The following is a 17135-nucleotide window of genomic DNA, read 5'->3' on the forward strand; positions in this document are numbered from 1 at the left end:
ACCTTTCAAGGAATTTGGGAAATAAAACCAAAGGCAATAGACATCCAGTTTCAAAAAGCACAGAGAGTTCTAAACAAGTTCAACCCAAAGAGGTCCATAACAATATACAGTATAATTAAAATAGCAAAAATTAAAGAATCTTAATGGCAAGAGAAAAGCAACTAGTTATGTATTAGAAAATTCCCATAAGGCTATCAGCTGACTTTTTAGCAGAAACTTTGCAGTACAAACAAGAGTGGCACAATATATTTAACATGATGAAAGGAAAAAACCTACAATCAAGAATACTCCATCCAGCAAGGTTATTATTCAGATTTGAAAGACATAGTTTTACAGACAAGTAAAAGCTAAGAGTTCAATATCACAAAACTGACCTTAAGAGAAATATTAAAGCAACTTCTCTGGGCAGTAAAGAATAGGCAATAATTAGAAATATAAAAATTCTGAAAGGAAAAAATTTTACTGATAAAGGCAAATATATAGTAAAGGTAGTAGATCAACCCACTTGCAAAGCTAGTAGTTAGGTTAAGACAAAAGTAGTAAAATTATCCATATCCACAATAAGTAGTTAGGGGATGCACATAAAAGAAATACAAAATATGACATCAAAACATTCAACAAGTAGAGGAACATTAAAAATTTAGAGTTTTTAGAATGTGCTTTAACTGGAACTAATCGACTTAAAATGTTGTAATTATATATATATATATGGTTATATATTAAATTCATGGGAGCCACAAAGCAAAAACCTATAATAGACAGAAACAAAAAAAGAGAAATAAAACATAACACTAAAGATGGTCATCAAATCAGAAAGAGCAAAAGAAAAAGGAACAAAAAAAACCCTACAAAAACAACTAGAAAATAATGAAAAAATTACAGTAAGTACATACCTATCAATTACATTAAATTTATATGGACTTAATGCTCCAATCAAAAGATATAGAGTAGCCAAATGGATACAAAAACAAGACCAATTTATATGCTCCCTATAAGAGACTCACTGACTAACAAACACTGACCTTAAATGGCATATTAGACCATATAGACTTAATAGATATAAAGAGGAAATTTCTTTCCCAAACAGCAAAATATGCTTTTCAAGTACACATAGAAAAAATATCCAGCATAGATTATAATGCTGGGCCTCCAAACAAGTCTTAAAAAATGTAAGATTAAAACCATATCAAGCATCTTTTCCAACCACAATGTTATGAAACCAAAAATCAAAGAAAATAACTGCAAGAAACACAAACACATGGAGTCTAAAAAACTGCTACTAAACAGAAAGTTGGTCAATAAAGAAATTAAAGAGGAAATTAAAGAAAAACCTGGAAATGAGAATTGAAAAACATCATTGATTTATGATTTAAAAAAAAAGTGGGCACAGGAGTTCCCGTCATGGTTCAGTGGTTAGCGAATCTGACTAGGAACCATGAGGTTGCGGGTTCAATCCCTGGCCTTGCTCAGTGGGTTAAGGATCCAGTGTTGCCGTGAGCTGTGGTGTAGGTTGCAGACGTGGCTCAAATCCCACATTGCTGTGGCTCTGGGGTAGGCCAGTGGCTACAGCTCCGATTCGACCCCTAGCCTGGGAACCTCCATATGCCATGGGAGTGGCCCAAGAAATGGCAAAAAGACAAAAAAAAAAAGTGGGCATAGAGGGAACATACCTCAAGGTAATAAAGGTCATATATGACATACCCACACCCAATATCATATTCAAAAGTGAAAAGCTAAAAGAATTTCCCTTAAGATTTAGGAACAAGACAAGGATGCCCACTCCCCCCAGTTTTACTCAACATAGTACTGAAAGTCCTAACTATAGTAATCAAGCAAGAAAAAAGGAGTAAAAGAAATCCAAATTGGAAAGCAAGCAGTAAAACTGTCATTGTTTGTAGATGACATGACATTATATATAAAAAATCCTAAAGACATCATCAAAAAAAAAAAAAACTATTAGAACTTATATAGGAACTTGGTAAAGTTTCCAGATATAAAATTAATGTGGAAAATTGGTTTCTTTTCTATACACTATCAATGAACTATCAGAAAGAGAAACTAAGGAAATAATCCCATTTATAACTTCATCAAAAGAATAAAATTCATAGAGATAAATCTAACCAAAGAGGTAAAAGAGTTGTATGCTGAAAACTAGAAGACATTAATGAAAGAAACTGAAGATGACAATTAGATATTTCATGCTTATGAACTGGAAGAATATTTTTAAAATGACTATACTACTCAAGGCAATCTATAGATTCAATGTGATACCTATTAAAAGGCATTTTCCACAGAACTAGAACAAATAATTCTAAAATTTGTATGGAAACACAAAACACCCTGAATAGCCAAAGCAATCCTGAGAAAGAAGACCAAACTTGGTGGTATTACACCCCCTGATTTCAAACTATACTACAAAACTGTCATAATCAAAGCACCTATTACTGGCAGAAAAACAGACACATAGATCAATGGAATAGAATAGAGTGCCCCGGAAATGAACCTGTGCTTATATGGTCAACTGATCTATGATAAAGGAAGTAAAGCTATACAATGGGGGAAAAGACAGTTTTTTCAATAAATGGTGTTGGGAACACTAAACAGTTACTTGCAAAAGAATCAAACTGACTTTTTCACATCATATGCAAAAAAACAAAATGGATTAAAGATTCAAATATAAATCCCGAAACTCTAAAACTCCTAGAAGAAAATGTAGGTAATAAGCTCTTTGACATCAGTTTTAGCAATATTTTTTTCAATATATCTCTTTGGGGAATGGCAACAAAGCAAACATAAACAAATGGGCTATACCAAACTAAAAATCTTTTGCCCAGTGAAGGAAACTATCAACAACAACAATAAAAAGCAGCCTATTGAATGGGATAAAAATTTGCAAACAATACATCCATTAAGGAATTAATATTCAAAATATACAAATAACTCATAAATTAACATAAAAATGAAATAGTCCAATTTAAAAATGGGCAGAGGAACTGAATAGACATTTTTCCAAAGAAAAGAGATGGTCAACAAACACTTGAAAAAGTGCTCATCATGACTAATCATCAGAGAGAAGCAGATCAAAATCACAATGAGAATCCATCTCACACTTGTCAGAATGGCTATCATCAAAGAGAATAAATAACAAATGTTGGAGGGTGTGGAGGAAAGGGAACTCTCATGCACTGCTGGTGGGATTGTAAATTGATATAGCTATTATGGAAAATAGTATGGAGGTTCCTCAAAAAATTAAAAATAGAACTGTCATATGATCCAGTAATTTCATTTCTGAAATTTTAGGTATTTATCCCCAACCCTCCAAAACACTAATTCCAAAAGATACATGTATCCCAATGTTCACTGCAGTATTACTTATAATAGCCAAGAGATGGAAGCAACCTAAGTGCCTATCAAGTGCCTATCAATGGATAAAGATGTGGTAAGTGTCTATTATATAAAATAAAATACTCCGCCATAACATAATGAAATCTTGCTATTTGCAACAGCATGGATGGATCTAGAGTGTTAATATTCTAAGTGAAATAAGTCCTATAGAGAAAGGGAAATACTGTACAATCTCATATGTGGAATCTAAAAAGAAAAAAAAAAGAACAAAAAGGGACTCATAGATACAGAGAACAAATATGTGGTTGCCAGAGGGGGAGGTGGAGGTAGTAAAATAGGTGATTAAGAGGTACAAACCTTCAATTATAAACTAAGCCAGAGGGATATACTATACAGCATAAGGAAAATGGTCAATAATATTGTAATAACTGTATGGGGACAGATGATTACTAGAGTTACAGTGGTGATCATTCCATAATATATGCAAATATCAAATCACTATATAGTATACCTGAAACTAACATAATATTGTATGTCAACTGTATTTTAAGAAAAAAGAAAAGCTCACACAGGAAATCTGTGTTCTAGTCTTGGATCTTTCACTAATAGGTTTATAATTAGTCATATAACCTTACTGGACCTCAGGCCACATTTCAAAAAATGAAGGGCCAAACTAAATTATGTCTACGGGGAGTTCCCATCATAGCTCAGTGGTTAATGAACCCGACTAGGATCCGTGAGGATGCATGTTTTATCCCTAGCCTTGCTCAGTGGGTTAAAGATCTGGTGTTGTGGTGAGCTGTGGTGTAGGTCACAGACATGGCTTGGATACAGTGTTGCTGTGGCTGTGCTGTAGGCCAGCAGCTACAGCTCCAACTAGACCCCTAGCCTGGGAACCTCCTTATACCACCATGGGTGCATCCCTAAATGGATAAAAGACCATAAATAAATAAATAATAAATAAATAAAGTCTATGGGTTTCTTCCAGCTGGAAAATTCTATGATTCTGAAACCTGACATAATAAATATGCATTTTTAAAGCATGTTACTTATATTTAGCATTATGGAAACAGCCCAGCAAATGTGTGGGCATAGCTTGGGCCAAAGGATAGAGAGAGAATTGCCCAAATAACATAAAGGTAGCTTAAGGAATTGTGATGGTTCACTCTGAAAGCAGGACCCTGAAGTTACAGTACATACATATTCTGTTGGGAGGTGGCGGTTTTATTGACTCTGTTCTCTCAACCACAATACCTGAAGGGGAACTGCTTCTTATCAGTTGTATTCTCTGTGTTAGTTTCAAAGAATGTTCATTAGATAGAAATAGAAGTAGCTTTCCCAGGAAGAGCATTAGAATATGCTCCAAGTTATAAGGAAATCTAGGCAGAGTCATCCTAATTATAATAGCTGGGAAACAATAGCTGGGAAATATCCTCTCTAAACAAAATAGCACTTAATTTAATCAGGTGATCCATGTTTCCTGGGGTGACATAAAATTATTTATTTTTGTCCATCTTTAAACAGGGAGGAAATAGCTTTCTAAGTAATCCAGAAACAGTGTGGCCATGGTCTGTATTATAAGATTTAAGGAGCCTACATTTAATCCAAATTGAAGGAACTTAACAGAATTGATGACAAGGTCTATAGTGAAAAGAAAAGTTCTTTAAGTGAAGAAGGAACAAAGAAGGGAGGGAGGGAGGAGGAAAGGAGAGAGAGAGAAAAAAAAAAGCCCTAGACTGAGAGTATGTGTAGGTCCCATTCTATAAGATAAACTGTGCCAAATTGTGGGGGTATATGTTTTTTCCACTCTGGTTACAGTTCTCAACCAGATTCACCAAGAGGGGCAGAAGTCCATACTAAAACTTTAACAATCAAGTAAACCAGTTACTGGGATATATATTTATATATATTTCTGTATCCCACAAAAAATATTTAGGTATTTTTTAATACACACATTTTTGCCAAGTGTGATGTGACCATAAGTTCACTTGCTAGATATGCAGAAGCACTGGTTGTTCTGTCTCCACCATTTTCCAATACTCCCCTGGTACCAGACAACATTTCACAGCCTCTCAGATACTGGCCTCAAACGCCATGTTCAGGAAACAACTTAAACAGTTCTGTTCTGCAGCCGTGAGGCGGGGTATAAAGTAGCCATAAAATCACCATAAAGTTTAAAGAGAAAAAAGGCATGGAGTTGCTGTATATTAAACACTTAAATATTTAGATCCACATTGAGCTAGATTTATAATTATACATATAGAGAATAAAAACATTTAATGTAAAATGAAGTTTTAGAGTAAGAAAACATGCACTAGAAAAGGCTAATCTTTAGAGAGAGAGAGTAAATTAGTAGTTTCTGGAGCTAGGGGTAGGAATGAAGAGTTTTTGCAGATGGACTACAGGGTTCTTATTAAAGTGATGGAAATGTTCTAAAATTGGATTGTGGTCATGACTGTACAATTTTGGGGCATGTGGATTATACCCTAACAAAGCTTTTAAGGAATTTTAAAAAGAAAAAGCTGGAAAATAAGTGTATATTTGCTAGTTCTTTATTGATTTTGACAAAGTTATATTTTAAATTTACATTTTAAGGAACTAAATGTCAGAAATGCTTTTCTCTCTATGCCTATATGTTTACCCATTCAATAAGTTTCCCAAAACTTATTAATATAGTTAATCAAAACTATATCTCATTTTTACCCTAGTTTCTGTAAACTATTAACTTTATTAAAATTCTTATTTTTATTTTTTTTTACAACTTCTCTGTTTGCTAAAAAGTCCTAAATTCAAAAAAGTCCAAAAACATATGGGTCATTTTAAGAAAAATATAGATAATTATGAAATTCTTAAAACTTATCTTGTCACAATAATATAGCATTGCTGCACTTGTGGCATAGGTTGAAACTGTGGCTCAGATTTGATCCCTGGCCCAGGAACTTTCATGTGCCACAGGCGCAGCAAAAAATAAAAATAAAATAAAAAATGTATAAAACTTCACATAATGGAGTTGAGTATCAATTTCTTTCACTTACTGATATGAAGGTTTAAAATGAGTTGAAAGAGAGAGAATATTACAAAATTCAACTCTCTGAGACATGATCAGATTAACTAGATTGCATTCTAGTCATACTTTTGCAATGTTAGAGATAAATAGCTTTATAGATTTTTTTTAACATATTGGAAGACTTTTAATCAAATGGGTTCTAATTAGATCTTAATGTCTTCAACTATTCTATGCTCTACTCTAGCTTCACCCTTTCTGATATATTTTTTTAAAGTATAATTTCTCCCTCTCTCTTTTTTTTTTTCCTTTCTTTTTCTTTTTTTAGGGCAGTACCTGAGGCATATGGAAGTTTGCAGGCTAGGGGGCTGCAGCTGCCAGCCTATACCACAGCCACAGCAACACGGGATCCAAGCTGTGTTGCGACCTACACTACAGCTCACTGCAATGCCAGATCCTTAACCCACTGAGCGAGGCCAGGGATCAAACCTGTGTCCTCATGTATACTAGTTGGGTTCGTTTCTAATGAACCAAATGGGAACTCCCTCTTTACCTCTGTTGTTTTTATACTTCAGATTTTTCACAAAATTTGGTACTTCAAATGTAGTTAAGCCAGTTCAACATGTATTTACTTTTTTTTTTGCTCATGCTAACGTGACCTATAAAAAATAGTCACATTGAACATGGAAACTGCTTTGTTCATGTGGATGTGATATCTGAGATTGAAGTCATGACCAGACAGTGGTTCCCACTGGTTTAGCTTGTTCCTTTTTGGGTTTTGATGATCTTCCCACTCTCACTGTGAATTTGCAAGGCAGTTAGCTAAGCCGAGCTAAGAACCAAGCCATCTGTCCCACAAAATCCCTTATCTCTTAGTGCAATGTTTAGCTTATTATGTGGTATATGTCAATGGCAATGGAGGATGTTAATATGGGACAGAGTATGAATTAGCAATAAATGTTTGATCAGCTACACTGAAATGTTAAGAATTATCTTTTTTAAAAAGTATTTTCAGAAAGCAAGATAAATCATTTCATTTTATTTAGGAGAGCATGACTATTTTCAATATCACTAAACATACACAAGGAGACTGTTTTTCCCTTTCACAGAAGGGATCTCTCTATGAAACTATTTATATAAAATTTTCAGGGATATGGATTATACCTTGGCACAAAGTAAACTACCTTATTCAGAAGAGAAATTATGAAGTTTATTTCTGAGTGTAGTGTCACCTAAAAATAGACCATTTAGTTACCTTATAGTGCATTCTTTTATTTCATGGGTGAAAGTTCAGAGCTGAGTCTGTGTTTACTTACTTCCCTCCCTTGACCTAATGCCCAAGGATGCTTAATGCCTTAAAGTCTGATCTCTTTTAAGAATATAGTACAGTTGTACTCTATCAGTTGGTTATCTTTGTCACTGCTTCCTCAACACAACCTCTTCTCTAGTAAGGCCACTTGCTTTGGTGTCCTATGAAGACATGTGGCCTTCTGTGTTGTAACTTTTTCCTGGAATGGCCTTTCCCCATTTGTGCATTTAAATCCCAACTATTCACTAAGCCCTGGCTTGAGTTCTGTGTCTTCTCAGAGCCTCTCTATACCATCAGCTCCTAATGCTCTCTTTTTGAAATGCTGAGAACACTTCTGAATCATTTGGAATTTAGTACAAAACTAAAGGATTTCATTTGTTATTTTTCATAGGTATTAATCTCATCTTCTTACTTAGGAGAAGGCAAGAAATTATTTGAGGGCAGAAACCACACCTGATATTTCTATATCCTACAAAAAATATTTAGGTATTTTTTAACAGACAAATTTTTACCAAGTGTGGAATGACCATAAGTTTGCTGGGTTAAAAAAAAAAAATCAAATTTAGGTCTCAGAAACAACAAGATGAGTGACCAAACTGTTAATTGGTGATAAAACAGTTCACCCAAAATTTATCTTAAGCCTTGGAAAAACAGTGCCTTCTAGGTTTACAGCTGCTACTTAGTATCTTTGAGGAACTGGTTTGCGGATCCCATATGAATGCCAAAATCATCAGAAGCTCGAGTCCCTCATATAAAATGGCATAATATTTGCATATAACCTAGGTACATCCTCCTCTATAATCTCTAGATTGCCTACAATACCTCATACAATGAAAATACTAGGTAGTTGTAAATGCAATGTAAATAATATATAAATAGTTGTAAATACGATGTAATTGCTATGTAAATAGTTTCTGGTGTGTGTCAAAGTCTGGCTTTTTGAAACTTTATTGAATATTTTCCATTCAAAGTTAGATGAATCCATGGATGCAGAATCTGTGAATATCAAGGGCTGACTGTATATTTCTCTTTCTAGGATAACATGCAGGTTTAGAGGACAAATTGTTAACATTTAGTTTACCTTTGGACACTAATTTCAAAGACTTTTAATAAAAAATTCATTTCAATAGATAGCTAGTATAGAAAATTCCCATAATTTCAAAAGATGTGTAAGAAGTGTGTATTCTTTTTGTCGTTCATGTAGTCTAAATTGTGTTACAACTATCCATGTAATAAAGAAAATATATTCTGTAGTAACAAGATAAATTATGTATATATTATTCTATTTGCATATGTCAAAGTAGAGGTAAATTTTATTATCTGTGATTTCTTGCTTAGAAACTATCTTGGGGTTAGATGTTATAGGAGTTGTGGCAAACAGGCATATTTCATTTTGTCGCTCTTCATTTTTTATCATACTTTGAAGGTATATTGCATTTTTGTTTGTTTGTTTTACATATTGAATATTCATGGCAACTCTGCACTGAGGAAGTCTTTTTCCAAGAGCATTTGCTCATATAGTATCTCTCTGTTACATTCTTATAATTCTCACGATATTTCAAACTTTTTCATTATTATTGTATTTCTTACAGTGATCTGTGATAATTGATCTTTGATGTTACTACTGTGACTTGCTGAAGACTCAGATGATGGTTAGCATCTTTTTTTAGCAATAAAGGATTTTTAAATTAAGGTCTACACATTGTTTTTTAGACATAATGCTTTTGCATACTTTATAGACTACAACATAGTATAAGTTTTATATGCAATTGAGAGACAAAAAATTCCCCTGACTAACTTTATTATGATACTCACTTTACTGCAGTCATCTAGAATTGAACCTGCAATAGCTCTGATGAATGCCTGTATTGTGACTGCACCTAGTATGTTTAATAAGCCTTTATTGTATTAGATTTTCATTAGATAGCTAAATAACTTATTTTCTTAGAAATCAAAAGTATTTATCACGATTAAGAATCTGTGACAGCTTTTATTCTTTTAAGGGATAAATATAAGTGAGGATGACATATTTCATAATAAAAGAAGTAGGGTATGCCTAGAGAAAAGGCTAAGTTAAAATGAGGCAAACTTTGAGTTTTCAACCTAGTAGAATCCTTATTTGCTTTGGTTACAGATGACACAAAGCCTTAGGATGGCAGGGTTCCCCCAGGCATCACAGCATAAATCACCATGAGCACAAATGGCAAAGATGTCCAGTGATCCCACAGCTATCCTATTTCACTGTCATGTGGTTTGGCAGTAAGAAGCTCTTGAAATGTTTTCGTCTTACAATGGGGTTTCCCTTTGGAGTTAAGCTTTCCCCTTTCATCATGATGAAACAAAACTCTGTTGACCGAGCATTAGCTTTATCACCTAATTTCTTGCTTAATCATCCCTTTTTTTTTAGTTGGTGTATATAGCCACCCAGGTCATTTGCATGTTACACACAGTGACCAAGCAGCTGGAAAAATACCACAAGAATGGTATGGATGCCTGTGTATACAACACATAGACACTGTGAGTGTGGCAGTGTTCTTAAAACTTTCTAGCATGTTGCACCTTCCTGGGCAACCTGAGCATCAGATTGTGGCACAGAAGAAATGAAAGGTGACCTTTGTCCTCCATTTGGCAAGAGCCATACCCTTATTATCCCCAATTGGGGTGCCATGGCTTAAGAAGATTGTGGAGAAACTGGATATGATTTAGCAGCTTGCACCAAAAATGATTTCCTATTGAGAGGTTAAGAGGTAGGGCTTTACAATTTAGAAGAGAAATGGATAAATAAGAGCAGACTATTTCAGGTTCACAAAGGTTTAGTGGGAAGAAGATTGAAAATTGTTTCCCATCTCCACTCATGACAGATCAGAAAGTAAGGAGCTTTAGTGATTTGGGGGAATTTTATAGAAGCTATCACTGAGGGTCATTTGAAGACCTCAGTCTCTTTCTTATATTAGAGAAATGCTTGTACTCTCAAGACTTTGCCTGACAATGAGAGAAAGAAAGAGTAAAATTATTTAGTTCCCTTCCTTTTTTATGGGTACAGCTGACAATGAGAAATAGTTATAATTAGCATATTTTAATGATAATAATATGCCAACACTGACTGACCTATGATGTGTAAGGCACTATTTTGGGAACTTTAACTTATTTAATCTTTGTAAACTGTGTGGCACATATCCTATTTTTATCCTCATTTTAGAGATGAGGAAAATGAGGCTTAGGAGATTTAAGCAAATGACTAATCATACACAGTTGGTAAGACCTAAACCCAGAAAGTCTGTTCTAGAGCTCTAGCTTTTAGCTACCATGATACCATGTTTGTTTGTTTTCCCTCCACAGATATTTGAACATCAAACTAGGAGCTGCAAAAGATTCAGAGAAAAGAGTCTCAAAAAGTTTGATAGAAGAGATGAATGCATATAATCATTGCTCACAGCAACACTGGATCCCCAACCCACTGAGCGAGGCCAGGGATCAAACCTGCATCCTCATGGATCCTAGTTCAGATCATTAACTGCTGAGCCACATCAGGAACTCCCTGATTATGGATTTACTTATTAGTTTGCATGATTTTCCCTCCCAGTAGACTGTGGCCTCTCTTTTCTATTAAACATTCTATGCCCCAGCAGAGAGCTCATTATATAAATACATAATACATAATCTAGACAGAATATAATCCAAAAAAACAGAGATTTTTGTTTTCCCTATCATTGTTCCTGTATTTTATACAAGTATGGTGCTCTACTATAGGAGGCACTGAATTGCTGAATAAACAGATAATATTTAAAGTACCACCATATAGCACTGCTAGATTAAAAAGTTTGACTTGGATCAGTCTACTTTGACTAGCAAGTGCCTCTCTGACTAGAGCAAAGGACAGCAAATTAGGAATGTGACCATAAAGTAGTGGGACTAATTTTCACTTGTGATTTGTAAAATCAATCTCCTTATTTTAAATCATGTATAAATTAAGATGATTACCTAGCTGTCTTACTGCAGTGCTTATAGCTTCAATGAATAAATCATATATAAAAAAGCTGAGTTCTTCAGCTGAAGGTGCTATTATAAATGGAATGTGGTTTTCTGGAGGATGTTCTATAAACAGGGTGTGCTGAATATATTAGAAATTGATTCTTCAAAATAAAAGCACATGTAGAAAATATGGTATATACCAGATCACAGAAAGGAAAAAAGTAGAAATGATTTCCTAAAGGTAATGGGTGTATACATAACATGTCTGATCTTAAACCAGTTAAAATCAGTTATGCTATAAGTATTTATGAAATAGACTAACTTAAGAACAGAATTCTCATTCATATAAGACCTTTAAGCCTCTGGTCTCATCATTGAAAAGATAAGTTTCTATTATGTGCCAAAATTAACGTTCTTTAAAAGCTGGTGATGAACTATTTAGTAATTATTTTGCCTGAAAAGTACTCCTGGGATCTAAATTGACATAAGTGATAAAAATGAAGACATGCTAAGAAATTTTTGGAGGGTATTACATTAACCAAAATAACATGAACATGATCTGTATATCAAATGATGATAAAACTGCACTCCTAACTGAGGAAATGAGGTTAACAAATTCAAATTTCTTAATTCTTCAGACCCAACTCAAGATTTTTTAATCTTATAATCTACACTTGAGAAATAAAAAAAAAAATACAGCTATAGAATGAAAGCGTATTGGAATTCCCGTCGTGGCGCAGTGGTTAACGAATCCAACTAGGAACCATGAGGTTGCAGGTTCGGTCCCTGCCCTTGCTCAGTGGGTTAACGATCCGGCGTTGCCGTGAGCTGTGGTGTAGGTTGCATACGCTGCTCGGATCCCGCGTTGCTGTGGCTCTGGCATAGGCCAGTTAGGCCGGTGGCTACAGCTCCGATTCGACCCCTAGCCTGGGAACCTCCATATGCCACGGGAGCGGCCCAAGAAATGGCAAAAAAAAAAGACAAAAAAAAGACAAAAAAAAATGAAAGTGTATCTTGTAATGTTTATACTGTCATTTACACTATCAACATTATTACCGAACTAAGGATTGGTAGGTTCAAGATGGAAGTATTACATTAACATGGTCAGTACTGTGTATACATATGTAAAATGAGTTCATATGAAACTTAAATTGCTTAAAATAGCACTCTATAATATCAATAAAATTACTTCACATACAATTTTACAGAGGGGAGTGAAGAGACAAATTCTGTAATCACAACAGAACAGGTTCTGCCTAGATCTTCCTCCTTCCTATGAAAGGTGTGGATCTGACTCTAATAGGACACTACTGTCTCCTGTCCTCACGGCGATTTGCTATCTGCTATGACAACAGTACATGTAGTTACAATCAAAGTGTTGATGCCAAACTCTCAAATTCTAGCATCACTGAAGACATGCAAAAATGAACAATCAGAGAATATTGTTCACACTCAGTAATTAATAGTGTTGGGTGGTTAGTAAGTGGTGAAGAACTGGGGACAGTGGATTCTAGGGTAATAGTCATCACCTAAATGGCTAGTCCACATTGAACAGTGAGGACAACCTGGGTATTCTGACTGTCCCATAGTGCATTTCGGGAAGTGCAAGATCACACAAGATAATGTCACTACAGAGGTTAAGAACATGTGCCTGTTCCTATGATGTACTAATACCTACAACCCACTATGCATTTATCATTAAGCAATGTATCTGAAGTTTTTGCATACTGGATTATAGTTCCAACCAAAATTAATCCTTGTGGTTATGACTGCCATTAGCCTATAAACATTTGCGTAAATGTGTAAAACATATCTGCGAGAAGAAAATTAGGCTGAACTACCTTTGATTATCTCCCCTGGGATGGAGATTATATATAAATATGTATGTACTCAAAACACACACATGCATACAAGCATACATGTATTTTGTCTTTTTAAAACTGCTTTACCTTTTATACACCACTTTGAACTTTACTTATTTTTGTGGTTTTTTATGCCTCCTCACATTTTGGAGAGAAGATTTCCACTATCAGCTTGGCACTTGATTATGCAGCTTGAAGTCATTTTAGTGTCTTTGAGTGACTTTCAGTATTTCAAAAATTCTAAGTAAATTACCTATATTTTATAAAATATCTCACTGGAAACTTAAAGGTTCCCAATGTGAAGTTATCAGATCTCTTAGGAGACCACAATGTTATAAATTTTTTTGTCAATGAAAATAGCAATTTTATTGTTCAATTTTTAAAAATAATATTTAAGAACTACAATAGCCATAAAATTAAACTATGAATTTTGTCCTTTATGCTGCTTCATTCAGAGAGGGGTTTAGACAAATACAACTATGTCAGTAAACACACTGAACAATAAACACTTCATGTCAAGGAGCTCTGCCTCTGTCCTGCATATATGTCCCGACACCCCCAGGGCAAAGCTGTTCAAGTATACGACTGTCACTAAATCTTCATTAGCTATAGAAACAGTTCTATTTCATCACAAAATCAATGTTCTTGAAAAATAAATCTAAGACTGCATTCATTGGCAAGATTCAGAAAAGCAAGAGATTTTTCTAGGCCCCTTGATTTTTATTCCTAAAACTGAAAATACTTAGATCCCCAGAGGCTCACTATAAAGCCAGAAGTCAGAAGTAGTATTACCACAGTATCTCCAGCCAGTGTTAAGGGAAGCATGGTGCAAATTAAATGAAACACATTACAGCTCTAAACCCTTCTTATCTAATATTTAAGTAAATAACATCTTCCTGCCCTTCCAAGTCAGAAATCCCAACTGTAGCACAAATGGACACATGGACACAGAATAACACTGGGTCAGTCTACTTTTATGGAAGGGGGATTTCTCCTGTGCCTGATGGCAACAGTAACTATTGAGAATAGCACTGGGTCAGTCTACTTTTATGGAAGGGGATTTCTCCTGTGCCTGATGGCAACAGTAACTATTTACTGAACTGTACACAGTGTCAGGGAGTTCCTAACACACTGTACTGGTGTCTGATATCAGGGACTCCTCCATGTTTAGGAGAGGTAGAAATTAATCCACAGTCTCAAATAGGGCTTTTATCTACATAGTCATGGAATGCAGCAATTCAGTCACCAGAAAACATTTTTTTTCCTAATTTTTGTTGAAATAGGTCAGTTTTTAAATTTGTATTTTAAACAAAGGAACAATATAGCATGCTTTCATTTGGTTTACGCCACACTGATGCAATATGTTTAATGTATGAACTTGTACCAAAATGTCTTCATCTTCACGTAGGGGTGTGTGTATGTGTGTGTATATACACAAATTAATTTATATAATTTGTATAATTTATATAAAATATTCAAACCATATTATCTAATATGGTTATATATACATATATATTTACTATAAATAGGTGCTTGTCACTACAGAATCACAGAATAGCTACACCATTTACTTGATTTTTAAAGCAGTGGTGAGAATAATTATATGTGTTATATACATAGATATATAATATATGTAAATATATCCCATTTCCCTTTATATATAAATTTACATTTTAATTACTGTGATTATTGATAGGGTGCATAATTAAGTTAGTGCTGCTCAGAACTAAGGAAGTAAATCAAGATCATAGAAAGTCAGCTGGGTAATAAAGTGCTTTAGGACTCCTCATTAAGTCAATGTGTTTACCTTTCATTTAGTATGAAGAGGTTTTCTAAAAGGTAAATTGGTGTTTAGTTTTCATTTACTGATTGCATAATATGGCTCGCCTTGTTACAAACTCTGATATGCTCATGTGAAAGTATTTGGTACTGATTTAGGAACAACAGTAATTAATGGTTAGAGAGAAGAAAAGAGAAATCTTAATCTAGGAGAAAAATATTAAAAAGGAAGATACTTTCAAAAGCATTAAAAAAAAAAATTCACCTACCAGTTCTACTCGTCCAAAACCTCCAACTCCAAGGGTGTCAATGATGTTGAAATCAGACAGCTTCAGGTTGGCGAAGAAAGCAGCTTCAGCTTCATATCTGGATTTTTTGATGCGAAAAAATGGAAATTTCTTAGAGGTGCAAACACGAGTACCACGTTCAACTGTACCGGAATGACATGACTGTGAAACAGGGTTTACCTGCTTTAATTCCATCTTGGTTTTAGAGTTTGCGATTTCTCACATTCATAATTTTTTGGTCCTGATTGTGCAGAATAACATAGATTTGCACTTGTTTTTCAAAGTAGAAAAATACAAAGTACCCACTGCATGCCAGTCATGTGACTGATAAATCCAGTTATCAAATCAAAGTTACATCTTGGTGTTTTTCTACGCGTCTTCTTGTGAGCATGGATGGTCTGAGTTGTTCTTTTTTGGTTTTGTTTTGGATTTTTTGGTTTTGATGGGTTTTGCTTTTGCCGTTCAGATTTTGGATGGCAGTTTCTCATTAGCTTCCCTTATCCACAGGCTGGCAGTGGCTCCTATTAATATTTATTAAAAGCGGCAAGATCATTGAGGTCTCTGGAGTGAAATCACAGCCAGGTTTTATGGAAACAGATCCGAAAAGCTGAGGACTGATGTGAAAATGTCTGAAATGGATGATTTCGGAAGCATGTTCACATTCCTAAAAAGTGTCTTCCCTTCGATTGTGTTTCCTCACTGACTCTCAGCTAGTAATCCCAGTGTCTTTATGTTTGCCAGTTTCTTAAATGAGCGGTGTGGAGGAGAATAGACCATCCTCCAAAAGTCTAACTCTGCACACATGCAAATCTGACACATGCAAGTGGCCAAAATAAGCTTCTCCTGATGAGACAAGTGAATATGAGCTGCTTAAAATATCTCCTTGTTAATGGCCCTACTATTTTTAGAAAGGGCAGGAAGGCATAAAGATGAAGATGATCTTCCCACTCACTAACGTCAGGTCAGAGAGTAATTCAGCTGTCTCAAAAATAAAGTGTTTGAATAGCTATGCGTAACCCATGACCTTCAGCCAGGCGGTAACTGATTCAGTAGAATGCTATAGATAGACATGATGAACACATCTGAAATAAGGATATTAACACAACTTGTTTATGTCAGTTTTTGGAGAGAGAATCATTCCCAGGCATGTTTGGTGTGAAGCTGTGTGACGTGTTAGCTATTCCATCATCATCAAACACAAATTCAGACACCCGACGCGGGAAAAATGAGAAATGGCTTTCTAAGGTGAGCTTTTAACATTCTCCAATTTACAACCACAGTTCTGGTTTTTTAATGTGTCAATTCTTGAAAGACTGGTGAGAGAGTAAAAATAACTTTGTTTCTTAGTATTAGCTGACTATGAAAAATCAACTCTAATAAACCGCTCTAAACAAGACTGCTGGTCAATCTGAATGGTATTTGTAGACTTCCCTCCTTAGCTACATCATCAAGAGATCAACATAGCACTTCAGGAGATGGTTTACTAGAATGGAACATAAGCAACAAATGTGCATTTCTAGCATTCCAGCTGGCTCCTAATTTTGGAAAATTAAACTGTATCCCATTTGAAGGGCGAA

The 17135-nt window shown here is 34.8% G+C and overlaps 1 protein-coding gene and 1 long non-coding RNA gene across 3 annotated transcripts in view; one reads left to right on the forward strand and one right to left on the reverse strand.

The window, feature by feature from the left end:
* The window catches only part of PRKG1 (protein kinase cGMP-dependent 1), a 1143802-nt gene that overhangs the window by 33881 nt on the left and 1092786 nt on the right, over positions 1 to 17135 (reverse strand). For both annotated transcript variants that reach the window (XM_047759865.1, XM_047759866.1), the window contains one exon: positions 15541 to 15637. In XM_047759865.1, coding sequence (XP_047615821.1) covers positions 15541 to 15637 — 97 coding nt within the window. The remainder of the gene's footprint in view (positions 1 to 15540; positions 15638 to 17135) is intronic.
* LOC125115624 (uncharacterized) overlaps positions 15926 to 17135 on the forward strand; it is a 29126-nt gene continuing 27916 nt past the window's right edge. The window contains exon 1 of the long non-coding RNA XR_007132151.1: positions 15926 to 16803. This is a non-coding gene — a long non-coding RNA (uncharacterized LOC125115624). The remainder of the gene's footprint in view (positions 16804 to 17135) is intronic.

This window comes from Phacochoerus africanus, chromosome 15, assembly GCF_016906955.1.
Source record: "Phacochoerus africanus isolate WHEZ1 chromosome 15, ROS_Pafr_v1, whole genome shotgun sequence".
In the NCBI taxonomy this organism is placed as follows: domain Eukaryota; kingdom Metazoa; phylum Chordata; class Mammalia; order Artiodactyla; family Suidae; genus Phacochoerus; species Phacochoerus africanus.